At 52.5% G+C, this 17,970-nt stretch overlaps 1 protein-coding gene across 2 annotated transcripts; it reads right to left on the bottom strand.

Moving 5' to 3' along the window:
- Positions 1-9,259: 9,259 nt before the first annotated feature.
- LOC132334738 (uncharacterized) lies at positions 9,260-17,529 on the bottom strand. Of its 2 annotated transcripts, XR_009488461.1 has the most exons (4): positions 17,455-17,529; positions 16,200-16,325; positions 15,282-15,352; positions 9,260-9,420 (listed from the first exon to the last, which is right to left on the bottom strand). XR_009488461.1 is itself a non-coding variant. In XM_059860842.1 (3 exons), exon 3 carries the CDS (start codon positions 14,136-14,138, stop codon positions 13,005-13,007), a length of 1,134 nt encoding a protein of 377 aa, XP_059716825.1. In that variant the 5' UTR covers positions 14,139-15,352; positions 16,200-16,325; positions 17,455-17,529; the 3' UTR covers positions 9,260-13,004. The 2 variants fall into 2 exon arrangements, 1 of the variants encoding a protein (XP_059716825.1); XM_059860842.1 differs by having other exon boundaries at positions 9,260-15,352.
- Positions 17,530-17,970: the final 441 nt, after the last annotated feature.

Raw genomic sequence — 17,970 nt, 5'->3', positions numbered from 1 at the left:
CCCTGCACCAGAGCCTGCTGCCACTCTTCTTCCACTGCCATGATGAGAATCGTCTTGTGGCACAGGTGAGGACTCGTGGGCTGCTGCTGTCGCCCTGGCAGGGGGCTTGGCTGCCTCCTGCCCTGGTGCCTGCCAGGCTGCAGCCTCCTCCAGGCCTTGGCACAGGGACACGGGTCCTGCGCCCTGGGCTTTGGGGTCATCTCCTCGTCTCTGCTGCTCTCCAGGCTTCACGGGAAACACTGCTTTGTGTGGCCAAGTTCCTGAAGAGGAGGGATCTTGAAAGACTTCTGAAGAACAAGAAGCTGTGGAAGTTCACCGAGTGCCTGGTAAGGACGGCCTGGAAGCCCCAGTCTCAGCCTGGAGAAGGCCCCCGAGGGCGGTGCTGAGAGTGCGGGGCGGGCAGCTGTGCCCCTGCCCGCTGCTGCACGCAGAGGCCGCGCAGGCTCTTCTCCAGGCTCCCGTGGGCCCGAGCCAGGTGCCCGTGGAGCCCCGGCCCGGCGGAGCTGCAGGGTGGGCCGGCACCGCGGCTCCCCGGGCAGCAGCCGGCCCTCTGGCCCCTCCCCTCGGGAGCCCGGCGCCAGCGGCTGCTGGCCGCGCCTCAGGGCTGTGCGGGCAGGGGAGGCCAGGGCTGGGCGCAGGCAGCGCCCGGCCCAGGGGCTGAGCCCGCGCCAACCCTTCCTTCCCTCCCGCCGCTCTCTCCAGCTGGCAGAGGACAGGAGCAGAGCGGCCGAGCACCTGCGCCGGGCCCTGCGCTACCTGCAGAGCCCACAGGAGCCCCTGCGAGAGGCGGCCATCAGGTTCATGGGTGAGCCACAAGCCCGGGCTCCCTCCCCGGCCCGCCACAGCTCGGCCCCAGCCCCGCCTGCTGCCCCAGCAGTGCCGGTCGGGCCCGGCGCCGTGGAGCCCCGGCTGGCCTCGGCGCTGCTGCCGCCCTCTGGCAGCCGTGCCCTGGGGCGGCAGCGTGCGGCCAGGGCCCGGGCTGAGCCCTGCCGGGCCAGCAGGCCGTGTGGCCACAGCGCCGGCAGCGCCGCCGGCAGGGAGCTGTGCCGCTGGGGCCGTGACAGGCTCTGTGTTCACAGAGATGGCTGGGCAGTACCTGAGGGGGAAGAAGGAAGAGCTCCAGCTGATCTGCAGTGGTGAGTGAGGGCAGCGGGCTGGCAGTGGGGGCTGGTGGGGGCAGCTGCAAGCCCTGCCCCGGCTGCAGAGGGCTCTGCTCCCTGTGCGGACGAGGGGCGGCATAGGCAGAGCACACTGAGATTTCAGGGCCACGTGGGGGATTCGTGGCCAGCAGCTTCAGGCTGCTCCCGTTGGTCCCTGCTCCCTCCTGGCCATGCCTAGAGCCAGCTGGGATGGCCCTGGCAGGGGGCTCTCCTCGGGTCTCTGCCAATCTGGGATCTGACCATGGCTCTGTTCCTCTCTCGTTCAGCCCTTGAACACCTGACAGAGGACATCAGCAGTGCCGTGTCAGACATGGCAATTCAAACATTGTATGTCCTCCGGGCACTGCAGAGTGAGCGATATACCCTCTTCCAGAGGCTGCAAGATCAATTCCGCAGGACATGGAGGACACGGCCTCGTCTGTCAGGGCTCGGCTGGCTGCGCTGGTGGAGCTCTGCAGAGAGCTGATCCCAGAGGCTCTGCCTGCTGGGGCCACCTGAGCCAGCAGGAATTTTCTATTTGTTTAAGATTGTTCTTTTCTTCTTTTTGTTTTTTTCTTTAGTATATGAATATAGAATGTGTTATAATACACAGTCTCGCAGGAGATTTCTTTTCCTGCCCAGGGTCTGCAGGGCTTAGGGGAAGAGGGGGAAAAGGGTGCCTGGGCTCAGCCAGCTGCCCAGATGTGCAGTGTAGTAGGGAAAATGGTCAGAAGGCCCTTGGTCTTTGGTGGTTCTTCTGAAGCCTTTGTGCAGGTGACAGAGCAGCTGGGCAGGGGCCAGAGCTGCAGGGATCCCTGCAGGAGTGGTGCCTGGAGATGGCCACAAGCCCTGTGCCAGCCAGGAAGGGCCATCTGTGTCGTCCTGCCCGTGTGCTGCTGGCTGGATTGCTGAGGGCTCCGAGGTGCCTCTGGATGGGGCTCCTCTGGAGCTGCTGTGGGGCTGTGGTGCTGCTGCCGGGCAGCTTGGCCGGGCTGGGGGAGACCCTGAGGGGACAGAGCCACAAAGGGATGAGGGGCTGGAGAAGCCCTGACAGGACACGGCAGTGGGAAGGCACGAGGGGGGATGTGGAGAGTTTTGTGCAGGGCTGGCTTGAAGAGAAGGGCCATAGCCAGGCTGACTTGATAGTGCTGAGAGATATTTAGGCCAAGGGTAGCTCCAAGGGCAAAGTTTCCCTTGAGAACAAAGAAGCTTTATAAGAATGTGCAAAAAGAGATGCGAACGCGGAACAGAAATTGTTGCTTAACTACAGGAATGTAGAAGTTGTTAGTGATAACTCGCAATGACGAAAAATGCAGCCTAACCAATAAGGAGCTATGATTTTGCAATATGCATGAGCTGATTAACTAGTGTATTTAATCATGAGAATAATGATAATAAATTGAGACTTGCTGATGACCACCTGGTGTCCGCGTCTCCCTTCTCCGACAAATGGTTGACCCCGACGTGCCTCTGTCGCTTTTAAAAAGAAAACAGGGGAGAACGTGCCACGGTCGGTGAAGTAGCGTTGGGGCCCGACGCAACCGGGTCGGTGTCAAACGACGTAGGGAAGACACCCTCAGGAGCTACAGCGGTGGTCCTGGGCCATACGTGCTGCCGGAGCCGGAGAGTTGCAACAGCGCTGACGATATAATGGACAGGCAAGCAGCATATGATTTATTTATTCACCACTTAGATAGGAGGGGGGTAAAAGAAATAGATTTAAAAAAGGAACTCCCGGGGCTGTTAGCTTGGGGATATGCGAAAGGTTGTTTTTTAAATCCGCACACGGTGCATGAGCTTACAGAATGGCGTAAGTTAGGAGATGTATTGTGGGACGCAGTTTTGGAGGACGATAAGACGGCAAAAAAGCTAGGGAAGGTCTGGAGAGTAGTGCATAATACGCTGTTGAAGCAAGAATCAGAAAAGAGGGCGGCTAGGGAAGCAGTTGAGGCACATAAGAGGAATGCTCAGTATGGGTCAGACAGTGAACCTCGAGCACCTGGCATTTCGCAAGTCGTGATACCTCTCCCTGGGGGGCCCGAGAAATGTCCGGATTTGAGCGGCTTGCAGCCCTCTGCGCCTCCCGCGAGTGAGATTCCGGATACTTTGTTACAGCCCATAAATACCTCAGGGCGCGACATTCCAAAAGCAACCCCCTCGGAGCCAGAACCTGTCCCTGGGGCGCTTAGCGACCTGTGGGGGGAGATGGCTCGGCAGCGGAGGGAGGCATGGAATACCCTGGGTAAGCACGGGCTGGAAACGGGAGAGGAGGCGGAGGTAGATGCAGCAAGAGAGTGGGCATTTCCCGTGGCGTACACTCAGGGGGTGGACCAACAGGGACAGCCGGTGCAATTGGGAACGTACTCACCCTTGGATTGGAAATTGTTGGCTCAGTTGCGGCAGACAGTTAGTCAGTTTGGATTTAAGAGTGAGCCCGCTAAGCAAATGCTCGACTATTTGTTTGATACACAGTTGCTGCTTCCCAATGACTTGCGGAGCATTGTGAAATTGATATTTACACAACATCAGCAGTTGTTATTTAATGCACACTGGCACGGACGTGTTAATGAAGCCTTAGCGGTACAGAGGGGACCAGGAGACCCGTTACAGGGAGTTACGCTGGAGGAATTAATGGGGGTTGGGCACTATTGAAGGACCGAAGCCCAAATGATAATGGGTCCAGATAAGGTTAGAGAAGCGATGAGGTTGGTGCGGCTCGCTATGGAACAAGTGAAGGATAGCTCAGGAATACCTATGTATATGGGAATTAAGCAGGGATGCGAGGAATCATTTGGAAGTTTTATAGACAAAGCTGCTGCAGCTATTGAGAGAGCAGGGGTGCCAGAGTATATGCGCGGGGCATTACTTAAACAGTGTGCTTTGCAAAATATCAATGAGTCCACTAAAAAGGTGTTAGCGACTTTGGGTGCCAACTGGACCATAGAGGAAGCTTTAGAGAGGATGGCTTTGCAACCGACGGGCTCGCAGGTTTTTTTAGTTAGTGTTATTAAGGAACTAGGACTAGGGTTGCAGAAACAGGCAGAATCCACACAATCACAAGTGCTTGCAGCTCTTGCTCCTCTCCGTGCTTCCACCGTGGCTCCAGCAACATCCGAATGGCAGCCGCGCCCAGACACAAGTCGCTGCCGTGACATCAGCGCCACCTCCTGTCTTCAACCAGCAACAACAGGGAGCTTGGGACTCGACTTGGCAGCAGCAGTAAAAGTCACCCTGATGACGACACGGCCCACTAAAATCCCCACTGGAATATATGGCCCTATAAAAATTGAAGGACAACCTTATGGAGGACTGTTGCTGGGACGATCTTCGGTTTCTATAATGGGACTGTTTGTGTTACCCGGTGTGATTGATGCGGATTATCAAGGACAAATACAAATTATGGCTTACACTCCCTTTCCACCGCTAACGATTGAGGCAGGACAACGCATTGCACAATTTATACCACTTCCACAGCTTAATAGGGGAGTGCAACCATGGCAACAGACCCCTCGCGGTAACCAAGGTTTTGGATCCTCTGGTTTAGCAATGCTCACAATGGACTTGCACAGCAGACCCAAAAAGAAGGTGAAAATAACTTATGCAGGAAATACAATTGAACTTTGGGGTCTGTTAGATACAGGGGCGGACACCAGCATTATCTCTCCCGATAAATGGCCTAAGGATTGGCCCACTAAGGATACAACGGATACAGTTACAGGAATAGGAGGATTTACACTAGCCCGAAAAACACCTCCATTGACGGTGACGATAGAGGACCAACAATTGGTCACAGTTTTGTCAATAGTCACCTTGCCACCCACAGTACACTGTTTAATTGGGAGAGACGTGTTAGCACAACTTGGGGTTGTATTATCAAATGAGCACCCTTTGGGGTAATTGCCATTGCTTGGACTTTCCCAATTCCACTTACATGGACTACAAATACCCCTGTAATGGTTAAGCAATGGCCTTTAAAAAGAGAAAGTTTGCTACAAGCACATAAACTAGTGGAGGAGCAATTTCAACAAGGACATTTACAACTATCCACTAGTCCATGGAACACTCCTATTTTTGTGATTAAAAAGAAGTCAGGGAAATATCGCCTACTACATGACCTTCGAGCGGTTAATGAACAGATGGAAGCCATGGGGGCGCTACAACCTGGACTTCCCAATCCCGCCATGCTTCCGCAAGATTGGCCATTATTAATTATTGACTTAAAGGATTGCTTTTTTACCATCGAATTGCACCCCCAAGATACTAAGAGATTTGCCTTTACCCTGCCAGCCATTAATAGGGGTGGGCCAGACCAGCGGTTTGAATGGCGAGTTTTGCCCCAGGGAATGCGGAACTCACCTACGCTGTGCCAATTATATGTTGATGCAGCACTCCAGCCCTTGCGGGCGAGATGGCCTGATACCATTATTTACCATTATATGGACGATATCTTGTTCGCGCAAGCAACACCCTTTACACCACAGCAGCTGCAACAAATTCAGGCCACGTTAGCAGAATCGTCTCTTGTAATTGCTCAAGAGAAGATGCAACAGTCATCCCCTTGGAAATACCTGGGCTGGTCTATTACAAATCAAGCAGTACGTCCACAAAAGCTGCAATTGGCAACAAAACTTTCAACCCTTAATGAGGCTCAACGCCTTTTAGGGGACCTTCAATGGTTAAAACCTATTGTTGGAATCCCTAATTCATTGTTGGACTCTTTACGGCCATTACTAAAGGGTACTGATCCAGCTACCCCAGTGACTGTTACTCCGTTGCAGGGTGCCGCCTTACGGGATATCCTGCGATGTGTTGAGAGCGGTTTTGTGTCTCGTCGTGAGCCCACCTTGAACATTGATCTTACGATATGGACCACACCTGATCATTTACTTGGGGCACTTACTCAACTTCAAAAGAAAACGGGGGAGCTAAGGGTATTGGAGTGGTTGTCCCTGCCCCTACAAGCCAAAAGGACAATTAGTACAAAAATTGAGCAAATAGCAACATTGCTTAAGAAGGGGCGCACTAGAATAGTGGAAGTTACTGGAGTAGAACCTGCTACCATTTATTTGCCAATAAAACAGGAGGACTTGGACTGGTATCTCCTTAATTCGGAGGAGTTGCAGGTAGCACTTTTAGGAGCCGGGCGCAGTGGCGCGCGCCTGTAATCCTAGCTGTGGGGGAGGCGGAGTTCGCGGATCACTTGAGCCCGGGGTTCTGGGCTGCTCGTGCGGTGGGCCGAGTATGCGCCATAGTTGAAGCCGGCGTTGATTCAGAGTCAATTCATAAGAAGTTACAACTATTGCACGATAACATGAAGAAACTTACTGTTAATTCAAATCCTTTTGACGCTTGGCTGAGCTCTTTAGGAATTGTTGGCTGGCTTAAGAGCTTAGTTATGATGTTTGCAGGACCTTTGCTTATTATAATATGTGTTTTGCTTTTTGGGCCTTGTATATTGCAATGCATATCAGCACGAATAAGAACACTCGCAGACAGCCTTTTTGAAAAACATGCAACCCTTCTTGCCCAAAAAGAAAACGGGGGAAGTGTGGAGAGTTTTGTGCAGGGCTGGCTTGAAGAGAAGGGCCATAGCCAGGCTGACTTGATAGTGCTGAGAGATATTTAGGCCAAGGGTAGCTCCAAGGGCAAAGTTTCCCTTGAGAACAAAGAAGCTTTATAAGAATGTGCAAAAAGAGATGCGAACGCGGAACAGAAATTGTTGCTTAACTACAGGAATGTAGAAGTTGTTAGTGATAACTCGCAATGACGAAAAATGCAGCCTAACCAATAAGGAGCTATGATTTTGCAATATGCATGAGCTGATTAACTAGTGTATTTAATCATGAGAATAATGATAATAAATTGAGACTTGCTGATGACCACCTGGTGTCCGCGTCTCCCTTCTCCGACAGGGGGATGTGTGAGGGAGTGGGTGGCTGAAACATTGGCTGGGGGAGGAATGGGTTGGAGACAAAGAGACCACTCACCCCAGGTGTCCATGTGGCAAACAGAGAGCGTTTATTCTCAAGCCCTTCCTTCTAAAGGGCCTTTGAAAAACCCAGTCTGGATAATTTCATTACTCTGATCTCTATGCCCTGTCAGATTCTGGCCAGTGAAATGCTGCAGCCTTGGCAGAGATGTGACTGGGTGAGGCCCCTCTCAGTCAAACCAGGGGCTGGTGCATTCACACAGTACCAGCCAGCCTGCACTGTGACACACGGCAACAGAGTGCAAGGCACCGCTCCGGGTGCTCCCCAGGAACCTCAGCTCTGGGAGCACTGTCTGCCCCAAGCTCCAGGGGCTGCAGTGAGAGCCAGGCTGGGCTCTGCCCTGGGGCCATCCTGCAGGGACAGCTGGAAACAGGGAGCATTCCCTTGCCACAAAGAGCCAAGCCAGGCCTGCAGGGCAGCTGCTCCAGCCTGGACTGCACTGTTGGTGCTGTGCTCTGGGCTGGGGCTCCCCGCACAGGGCACTGGACTGGTGTGCCAGAGGAGACAGAGAAGCTTCAGCTTCAGCCAAACTGAGGGGGGTGCGTGGGCTGGGAAGAGTGGGCTGGGGAGGCTCAAGGGGATTCACAGAGCTCATCCTGCTGAAAGGAAAAGGGAGTGGGAATTCAGCAGTGAGCAGAGCTGAGGGCTGGAGAGTGGCTCTGAATGACACTAAAATCCCACTGGACCTCTGAGACATTGCTGCTCCTCAGCCAGTCCCAGGATGAATTCCTAAGTCTGGGGCTCCCTCTTCCTTGTGGTGAGGGCGCACCAAGGAAGGCAACAGTGTGATGGAGACTGCGATGGGCTGGGAGCTCACTGCGGGAAGAGAGCAGTTGGGAAGTAAAAGGCAGGCAGTGGAGAGAACTGTTTAGAGAAGGGCTGAGCTTCAGCTAGAGCAGGCTGAGAAATGTAATTTGGGGTCACCCCAGATTGATTTAATTTCAGAAGTTATTGAACAAGTTTATTTTTTGGGGGGGGTGTCATGTTTTCCCTTGGAGGTGTACACTCTGCAAACTTGAGCTGTGTTGCCAAAATGCTCAAGCAAGTCTGTGCTACAGGTCACACCATTTCTTCTTTAGCTGATTCCAGCCCAGTGCTGAGCTCCAGCAGAGCCCTGGCAGAGCCCAGAGCAGCCTCAGCACCCACAGAGCCCAGCTGCAAGGAGAGACACCAGAAACTGCTTGTCACCTGAGGGCTCCTGTCCCCTTGTGCCAAGGCCTGCGGTGCCAAGGCCATGCTGGCTGTGCCCAGAGCTGCCCATCCCTGCTGCCTTTGGGAGCAGAGCAGGAGGACAGGACATGTGCCCAGCCTGCAGCCAGCCACGGCACATCCAGCCTTCAGCAGCTGCCCAGAGCCAAAAAGCAGCCGGGCGGCCAACTGAAGAATTCATTGCATCTGCCCCAGCAAAGGGGGAGCCTTTGGTGCCTGGCCAGGCCATGCCATGCTCAGATCTGGGAGCATCCCCATGGCTGTGGACTCACCTGCAATTTGGGCATGGAGCCTGGCTTTGAAGAAGGTGCAAGAATCAAAGTCCATCATCTTCAGCTGGCCAGGCTGAGGAAGAGATTGTCATCCTTGAGGTTGTCCTTGGTGTCTCCAGCAGCAGCCCCACCAGGTACAGCTTCTCCAGGGGCTCCTTCTCTTTCCCTGGGGCCAGACCAGGCTGTCAGGGCTCTGCCCAGGGCCCCAGCCATCCATGAACCAGACAAACACAACCAGCGGGGATGGTGGCCACCAGTGCTTGCCACACCACGTCTCCAGCACAGCTCCAGCCCAAGAGCTGCGTGTTCCCTTCTGCTGACCCCTGCTCAGAGCTACAGGCAGGACAAAACCAGTCTGGTATGCTTTGCCACTGATTGCCAAGAGATGTGTGGAGCTGTTACCTGCCAGGCCCCTGGATCCAACTGTGCACGTGGATCTCTCCCATCTTCTAGGGCAGAGGAACACCCTGCACCCAAGGATGACAGAAAAGATCTTTTAAGGATGGCCTGTCTGAGGGCTGCATGGACAAACACCTTGTCTTGGTTTAGGGCAAATTTGGGAGAGAATCCCCAAAAAGGGCTTCTCCAAAAAACAAACCCACACGGCCCTTCCCCCCAACTGGTTTGGGAAGAATTCCTTGGAGAGAGGTGGAAAGAACCTGTTTATTTGATAAGCACAGCACCCCCCAGCACACACGATGAACAATACCAGATGACACCACTCTTTCACCGCTCTGAAAATGATGACAAATTCAGAAAGTCTCTCCTGGGAGGTGGTCGCTGTTATCAGTCCCTCCGGCGCTGGGGCAGCTGCTCGGTGTTTCCAAATCGGTGGTTCCAATTCCAGTCCGGAGCAGGTTCGGCAGGTCCACACAGAGGAAGCAGTCCAGAAAAGAATTTGGACTGTTTAGCTAAATTAACTAATGAGAAGAGGGGGGGGAAAGCAAGAGCAAGCAAAGCAGAAGCGAAGCAGAAGCAAGAGCAAAGGCAAAAAGCAGCGCAAAAAGCAAAAAAGCAACACTAAGTCCTGGTGCTATCTGGATGTCCCGCCGAGTGGCTGATAAGAGGCCCAAAACAAAACTTTCACTCTGCCAGTCTTAAAGGCACAGAACATAATATCCAGCATAAATTACACACACGAATGGGGATAACAGTCACCCTAGGACATTCCACCCCTTATCCCCATATCATCAAACATTTTCCTCCTATCTCATGTCTATACGGTTTAGTGTACAGATGATGGCAATAACATAGCAAACAGTGATATTTGCATATCATTCTCACAATCAGATCTCCCTGAGGTACACATCGTGTTGTTCCATCTCTCTGCATTATCCACCGTGTGCAACCTGGTCCCTGAGCAAAGACAACCCCACGGATGGGTTTGTCTGCACTCGAGGCAGAATTGATCCACACTGTCCTCCCTAACAGACCTCTGACATGTACCACTGGGACTTTATCTCCATCTATTATATTCAGGGACTCAGACTGGGCAGGACCTGCTCGGTTAGTGGAACCTTGGGTGTTAACTAACCAGGTGGCCTTTGCTAAATGCTGCTCCCAAGTTTTGAAAGATCCCCCACCCAATGCTTTCAGCTGGGTTTTTAGTAGCCCATTGTACCTCTCTACTTTTCCTGCAGCTGGTGCATGGTAGGGGATATGGTACACCCACTCAATGCCATGTTCCCTAACCCAGGTGTTGATAAGGCTGTTCTTGAAATGAACAAGGCCCAGGATGGTGTTTTGGGCAGTGGCATGAGACACAGGACAGGTTTCCAACCATCCAGTGGTGGCTTCCACCATGGTCAGCACATAGCACTTGCCTTGGCGTGTCTGGGGCAGTGTGATGTGGTCAATCTGCCAGGCCTCCCCATACTTGTACTTGGACCTCTGCCCACCATACCATAGGGGCTTCACTCGCTTTGCCTGTTTGATGGCAGCACATGTCTCACAGTCATGAATAACCTGAGAAATACTGTCCATGGTTAGATCCACCCCTCGGTCTCATGCCCACTTATAGCAAGCATCCCTACCCTGATGGCCTGAGGCATCATGGGCCCACTGAGCTAGGAATAACTCTCCCTTGTGTTCCCAGTCTAGGTCTATCTTTGACACCTCTATCTTTGCAGCCTGGTCTACCTGCTCATTGTGTTGGTGCTCCTCATCAGCTCTGCTCTTGGGGACATGGGCATCTACATGGCGGACCTTCACAGGTAGCTTCCCTACCCTGGTAGCGATGTCTTTCCACTCATCAGCAGCCCAAATTGGTTTCCCCTACGCTGCCAATTGGCCTCTTTCCACCTCTCCAGCCATCCCCACAGAGCATTGGCTACCATCCATGAATCAGTGTAAAGGTAGAGCTTTGGCCACTTCTTTCTCTCAGCAAAGTCCAGGGCCAGCTGAACAGCTTTGAGTTCAGCAAGTTGGCTCGATCCACTTCTCCTTCGGTAGCTTGTGCAACCTGTCGTGTGGGGCTCCATACGGCTGGTTTCCACTTCCAGTTCATCCCTACGATGCAACAGGAACCGTCTGTGAAAAGAGCATAGCGTGTTTCCTCTGGTGGCAGCTGGTTATATGGAGGAGCCTCTTCAGCACATGTCACTGGTTCTGGTTCATCATCTGTGACACCGAAATTCTCACCTTCGGGCCAATTTGTAATTACCTCCAAAATCCCAGGGTGATTCAGTTTACCTATACGGGCGTGCTGAGTGATAAGGGCAATCTACTTGCTCCATGTATTGTCAGTGGCATGGTGAGTGGAAGGAACCTTGCCTTTGAACATCCACCCCAGCACCGGCAGTCGGGGTTCCAGGAGGAGTTGTGCTTCTGTGCCAATCACCTCTGAGGCAGCTTGGACTCCTTCATAGGCAGCCAAGATTTCTTTCTCAGTTGGAGTATAGTTGACTTCAGAGCCTCTGTAGCTTCGACTCCAAAATCCTAGTGGCCAACCCCGAGTCTTCCCAGGCACCTTCTGCCAAAGGCTCCAGGACAAGCCATGGTTCTCGGCTGCAGAGTAGAGCATGTTCTTCACATCTGGTCCTGTCCTGACCGGACCAAGGACTACTGCATGGGCAATTTCCTGCTTGATCTGGGCAAAAGCTTGTGGTTGCTCAGGGCCTCAGTGGAAATGGTTCTTCTTACGGGTGACCAGGTAAAGAGGGCTCACGATCTGGCTGTACTCCGGAATGTGCATTCTCCAAAAGCCTATGGCACCTAGGAAAGCTTGTGTTTCCTTCTTATTGGTCGGTGGAGACATAGCTGTGATCTTGTTAATGACATCTGTAGGGATCTGACGCCGTCCATCCTGCCACTTCACTCCTAGGAACTGAATCTCACGAGCTGGTCCCTTTACTTTGCTCTTTTTAATGGCGAAACCAGCTCCCAGGAGGATTTGGATGATTTTCTGTCCTTTCTCAAACACTTCTGTGGCTGTGTTCCCCCACACAATGATGTCATCAATATACAGGAGGTGTTCTGGAGCCTCACCCTTTTCCAGTGCAGTCTGGATCAGTCCATGGCAGATGGTGGGGCTGTGCTTCCACCCCTGGGGCAGTCGGTTCCAGGTATACTGCACTCCCCTCCAGGTGAAAGCAAACTGAGGCCTGCAGTCTGCTGCCAGAGGAATGGAGAAAAATGCATTGGCAATGTCAATAGTGGCATACCACTTCGCTGCCTTGGACTCCAGCTCATACTGGAGCTCTAATATGTCTGGCATGGCAGCGCTCAGTGGTGGAGTCACTTCATTCAATACACGGTAGTCCACAGTCAATCTCCATTCCCCTTCAGATTTACGCACAGGCCAAATGGGGCTGTTGAAGGGTGAGTGGGTCTTGCTGACCACCCCTTGGCTCTCCAGCTCTCGGATCATCTTATGGATGGGGATCACAGCATCTCAAGTGGTTCTATACTGCCGTCAATGCACTGTGGAAGTGGCAATTGGCACCTGTTGCTCTTCTCCCTTCAGAAGTCCTACTGCAGATGGATTCTCGGACAGTCCAGGCAAAGTGTTCAATTGCTGGATGCCCTCTGTCACTACAGCTGCTATCCCAAATGCCCACCTGAGTCCTTTTGGGTCCTTGCAATACCCACTTCAAAGGTAATCTATGCCCAAAATACATGGGGCCTCGGGGCCAGTCACAATAGGGTGTTTTTTCCACTCATTTCCCGTCAGGCTCACATCCGCTTCCACCAAAGTGAAATCCTGGGATCCCCCTGTCACGCCGGCAATAGAAACAGATTCTGTCCCCACGTCTCGATGGGATTAATGTACATTGCACACCAGTGTCGACCAAAGCTTTATACTCCTGTAGTTCCAATGTGCCAGGCCAATGAATCCACACAGACCAGAAAACACGATTTTCCCTAGCCTCTACCTGGCTAGAGGCAGGGCCCCTCTAAGCCTGGTCATGCTTCTTTCCCTGGGCATATGTCTTAGATGTTCCTTCAAGGGGATCGGACATGTCATCATCGTCATTGTATCTGGCAGTTCGGCTATGGGCAACTGGAGCTGCTTCCCTTTTGGTGGAGCTCCCTCTCTGAGTCCTGCCTTCCTTCAATTCACGTACCCGTCGTGCCAGAGCAGCAGTAGATTTCCCATCCCATCTCCTCATGTTTTCTCCACTATCACGCAGGAAGAACCACAGCTCAGCTCGTGGGGTGTACCTTCTCTCTCCATCTGGGGAACGTCTGTATTGGACACTAGGACCTCTGATCTGTACTGCTGAGATTTGGAGAAGGTCTTCCTTAATCTCCTCTCTGAGCTTCTTGTGATTCTCCTCTATCTTATCTTCTAACTTTTGCAGACGTGTTTCCACTGCTGCGATTCTGGCATGCAGAATTGGGCCATGCACAGGGTCTGCATATGCTTGGAGCTTCTTCGCCATATCCAGCACGGTCTCATCTCTCTCATCCCGCTTCATTATGGCTAAGGCAGAAGCATATTCATGTGGCCCGAGTCGTACAAGTTTCCGCCACATCACAGACGTGCATGGTACCAAGTCTGGGTTCCTAGTTGTTACGTCATCTGAGAAGACAATCTCTGCCACTGCCATTTCTCTCAGGCGTTGGATCCCTTGCTCTATGGTCTTCCACTGGGTCTGCTGCATCCAAAGATCATCTGCACACAGGTATCTTTGTGCAACACTGTCCAAGACCCTTGCCCACAGGCTGTGAGGATTAACCCCCCTCATCATTCCTTGGTCGATGACAGGATCATGTGACAGGGATCCCAAATGCCTGGCTTCAGTGTCGTCCAGAATTGTGGCCTCACCTGCAGCATCCCAGAGATGGACTAACCAACTAATTATGGATTCATCAGGTCGCCGGGTGTAATCCTTCCTTAGGCCATGGAGGTCCTTCAGGGAAAAGGACTCCATATTGGCTTCTGATCTGGCACCTGCTGCTTTGACTTCTGATTTTACATCAGGAGGTGCTGAGGGTCCTTCTCCTGCATCATCATCATCATCATCCACTGGCTGATTGGTCTTGCCTGTGCATTTTCCACTTCTGGTGCTAGTAGCAACAGCCATTGGTTTAGCTGCTGGCTTAGGCTCACTATCTAGCTCGGCTGCTGGCTTTGAGCCTGGGGTGTTGGCTGCAGCTTGAGTGACCGGGATAGCTGCTGATTTATCTCCCTGCCCCCCTGCCTCTGTCTGCTGCCCAACCGTATCTAGCAACGCGCGATAAGCATATGCCAAGGCTCAGCTCACTGCAATGATCTTTTTTTCCTTAGGGTCATCCTGGTACTTCTCTTTCAGATATTTCCCCACCTCAGCTGGGTTCTGAATTTGTTCATGGGGAAAGTCCCAGACTATAGGGTCAGAGAATTCCTTCAGGATTTGGCCCATATTCTCCCATTTCCCACATCACTTAGGAGTTTCCACACCTGGGTCTATTCCTGAGTCAGGGATCTCATCAGCCCGTCTAGAAATCTCAGCCCTCATTCTAGAGAAGCAGCAGACTAGGAGAGGAAGCTTACCAGATTGAATACCAGAAAGACAGTCTCTTTAACATTCAGGGGAAACTGAACATTCTCCAACAGTGATGTAACAGATTCAGAGGAGAAGAAGGAAAGCAAAGGCTGAAAAGCCTCACCCCCTGCTCCTCCTCTTACAAACTGGATGCATAACCATAACCACGAACCATTCATACCTGGAGCAGGCCCCAGCATGTTTATAAACTTCTTACAAGCTATTACCACTAAGCCCAGCAGGATAGCTATTCTGGTCAGTGCCCCTCTGCTGTAAAAGCTACATATTAGGGACAATACAAGAGCTATTTCTGGATAAGAAAATAAACTGAGGGACCATAGAAGTATTAAAACCTTAAAAACCCATAGGGACCAGAAATGCATGCAAGCCTTCACCCCAAGAGACATTATGAATTCAAAAAGCATGGCTGTTAACTGCTTTATACTGACACAGAATAATGGCAACCAAAATGCACTCGAAACAGGGCTTTTCCACTCTCTCTCGAGCCCCACGTGTTGGGCACCAAATTTTTTCCTGGTTTAGGGCAAATTTGGGAGAAAACCTCCAAAGGGGGCCCCTCCAGAAAGCAAACCCACAAGGCCCCTCCCCCCAACCAGTTCAGGAAGGATTCCTGGGAGAGAAGTGGAAAGAACCCGTTTATTTGACAAGCACAGCACCCCCAGCACACAAAATGAACAATACCAGAAGACACCACTCTTTCACTGCTCTGAAAAAGATGACAAATTCAGAAAGTCTCTCTTGGGGTGGTCGCTCTGTTATCAAAAAAAAAAAAACAAACAGCCCAAATCACCCCAAAACCATCCCATAAACACCCCAAAAACATCACAAAAACATCCTGAAAATCACCCAAAAAATCACCCCAAAAGCACTAAAGAACTGACCCCACTGGCCCCAAAAATGACCCCAAAACTTCCCCAAATCCCCCCAGGACCCCCCAAAATCCTCCCAAATGCCCCTCCAAACTCCCCCCAAATCCGTCCAAAACTTCCCAATCCTTCCGCTGGACCCCCCACAAATTCCCCTCAAAATGCCCTAAAATCCCCCAAAATCCCCCAAACCCACCTGAGAACATCTCCCCGTGGCAGGTGCAGCCCCTGGCCTGTGCTGGCTCCAGCAGAGCCCCTAGACCCAAATTACCCCCAAAATCTCCCAAAACCCCCCCAACACTGTCCCAGACACCCGAAAACACCCCAGGAGTCCCCAAAATCCCCCCAAATCCTCCCCCAAATCCCCTCAAATCCTCCCCCAAACCCCCCCAAAATGCCCTAAAATCCCCCCAAACCCCCCCAGAATTCCTCCCAAATCCTCCCTCAACCCTCCCAAAAATGCCCTAAAATCCCCCCCAAATCCTCTCCAAATCCCCCCCCCATCCTCCCCAAATTCTCCCAAATCCTCCCCCAATTCCCTGCATGACCCTCCAAATTTCCCCCAAATCCCTCCAGGACCCTCCAAAATTCCCCCCAAATCCTCCCCCAAACCCATCCAGGATGCTCCAAATCTTCCAAAATCCGCCCCAAAATTCCCCCAAATCCCCCCCAGGACCACCCGAAAATGCCCTAACCCCCCCCCCCACGACCCCCCAAAACCCCCCAAACCCACCTGAGAACATATCCCTGTGGCGGGTGCAGCCCTGGCCCGCGCTGGCTCCAGCAGAGCCCCCAGACCCAATTGGGGCCAGGGGGTCCCAGCAGCGCCCCCGCCATGGCCAGGGCCACCAGAGCACACCTGGGTTTGGGGTGTTTTGGAGATTTTTGGGGGGTTTTGGGAGGTTTGGGGTTACTTGGGGGGTGTTTTTGGGGGTATTTGAGGGAATTTGGTTTTTTTTTTCGGGGGGGGTTGGGGGTATTTGAGGGGATTTGGGGTTTTTTTTGGGGGTGGTTTTGGGAGGATTTGGGAAATTTTAGGTGGATTGCGGGGGGGATTTTGGGGGTGGGTTTGGGGGCATTTCGGGGGTTTTGGGAGGATTTGGGGGGATTTGGGGATTTTTTGGGGATTTTTGGGGCGATTTGGGGTTTTAGGGGACATTTGGGGCTTTTTTGGGGTGTGGTTTTGGGGGACATTTGGGGTCTTTTGGGAGGATTTTAGGTTTTGAGGGGATTTTGGGGGGGTTAGGGGGATTTTAGGTCTGGTTTTGGGGGGATTTTGGGGGGTCTGGAGAGTTTTGGGAGGATTTGGGGCGGTTTGAAGAGATTTTTGGGGGGTTTGGGGGAGATTTAGGGCATTTTTGGGGGGGTTTTGGGGGGATATTGGAGTTTTTGTGGGGGAATTTGGGGAGTTCAGGGGGTATTTGGGGGGTTTGGGGATTTGTTGGGTTTTGGGAGGATTTGGGGAGGTTTTAGGGATGGTTTGGGGGGATTTGGGGAGAATTTGTTGGGGTTTGGGAGGATTTGGGGGATTTAGGGGTAATTTTGGGGGGATTTTTGGGGGGGTGGATTGGGGGGATTTTTGGGGAGTTATGGAGGGATTTTGGGAGCATTTGGGGGTTTTGGGTGTGGCTTTAGGAAATTTGGGAGGACTTTGGGGGGTATTTGTTGGGTTTTGGGGGGATTTGAGGAGTTTTTTGGGGTGGTAATGGGGGGATTTTGGGTTTTGGAAGGATTTGGGGGCTTTTGGGGACAGTTTTGGGGGGCTTTGGGGGATTTTGGGGGATTCGGGGAATTTTGGGGCAGTTTTGGGGGGATTCTGGGTGAGGTTTGAGGTGTTTCTGGGAGGTTTTTAGGGGTTTTGGGGGGAATTTGGGGGTGATTTTGGGGGGATTTGAGTGGATTTTTGAGAGATTTGGAGGGATTTTGGGGGGCTTTGGGGGCATTTTGGGGGGTTTGGAGAGGATTTTGGGGGTTTTTTGGAAACTTACTGCGGCCCGTCCTGGATCAGGGTTGGAACCGAGCGGTGGAACAGGAGCGGGGCGGGGAAGGCGGGAGTTGCTGAGGGAACCGCGCAGTGATTGGTTGGTTCGGTATAGGGCACGGTGATTGACAGGAGAGCCACGGGAGAGGCGGGAGTTGCTGAGGGAACCGCGCAGTGATTGGTTGGTTCGGTGTAGGGCACGGTGATTGACAGGAGAGCCACGGGAGAGGCGGGAGTTGCTGAGGGAATACGGGCCGTGATTGGATGGTTTGGAGCGGGCTGTGTTGTGATTGGTTAATTTGGGAGATGAAGCGCGGCGATTGGATGGCTTGGGGCGGGGCGCATTGCTATTGTTGGGGAAAAGTCTGGGATTTTTAGAGGAACGTTCCTGGTTTTGGGGAGGAAAATTCACGGATTTTTAGGAAAAATTCCCGTTTCTTGGAGTGGGCACATTCCTGTTTTTTTTGGGGAATCATCCCGGGTTTTTTGAGAGAACCTTCACGGATTTTTTGACTCCAAATAA

This window comes from Haemorhous mexicanus, chromosome 16 (assembly GCF_027477595.1).
Source record: "Haemorhous mexicanus isolate bHaeMex1 chromosome 16, bHaeMex1.pri, whole genome shotgun sequence".
NCBI classification, from domain to species: domain Eukaryota; kingdom Metazoa; phylum Chordata; class Aves; order Passeriformes; family Fringillidae; genus Haemorhous; species Haemorhous mexicanus.
Note: the sequence above shows the minus strand (reverse complement) of the source record. Positions and strands in the feature narration are given on the sequence as shown.

Coding starts and splice junctions, on each gene's coding strand:
- LOC132334738 (XM_059860842.1), bottom strand. CDS start 14,138: ATGGCTGTTGCTACTAGCACCAGAAGTGGAAAATGCACAGGCAAGACC.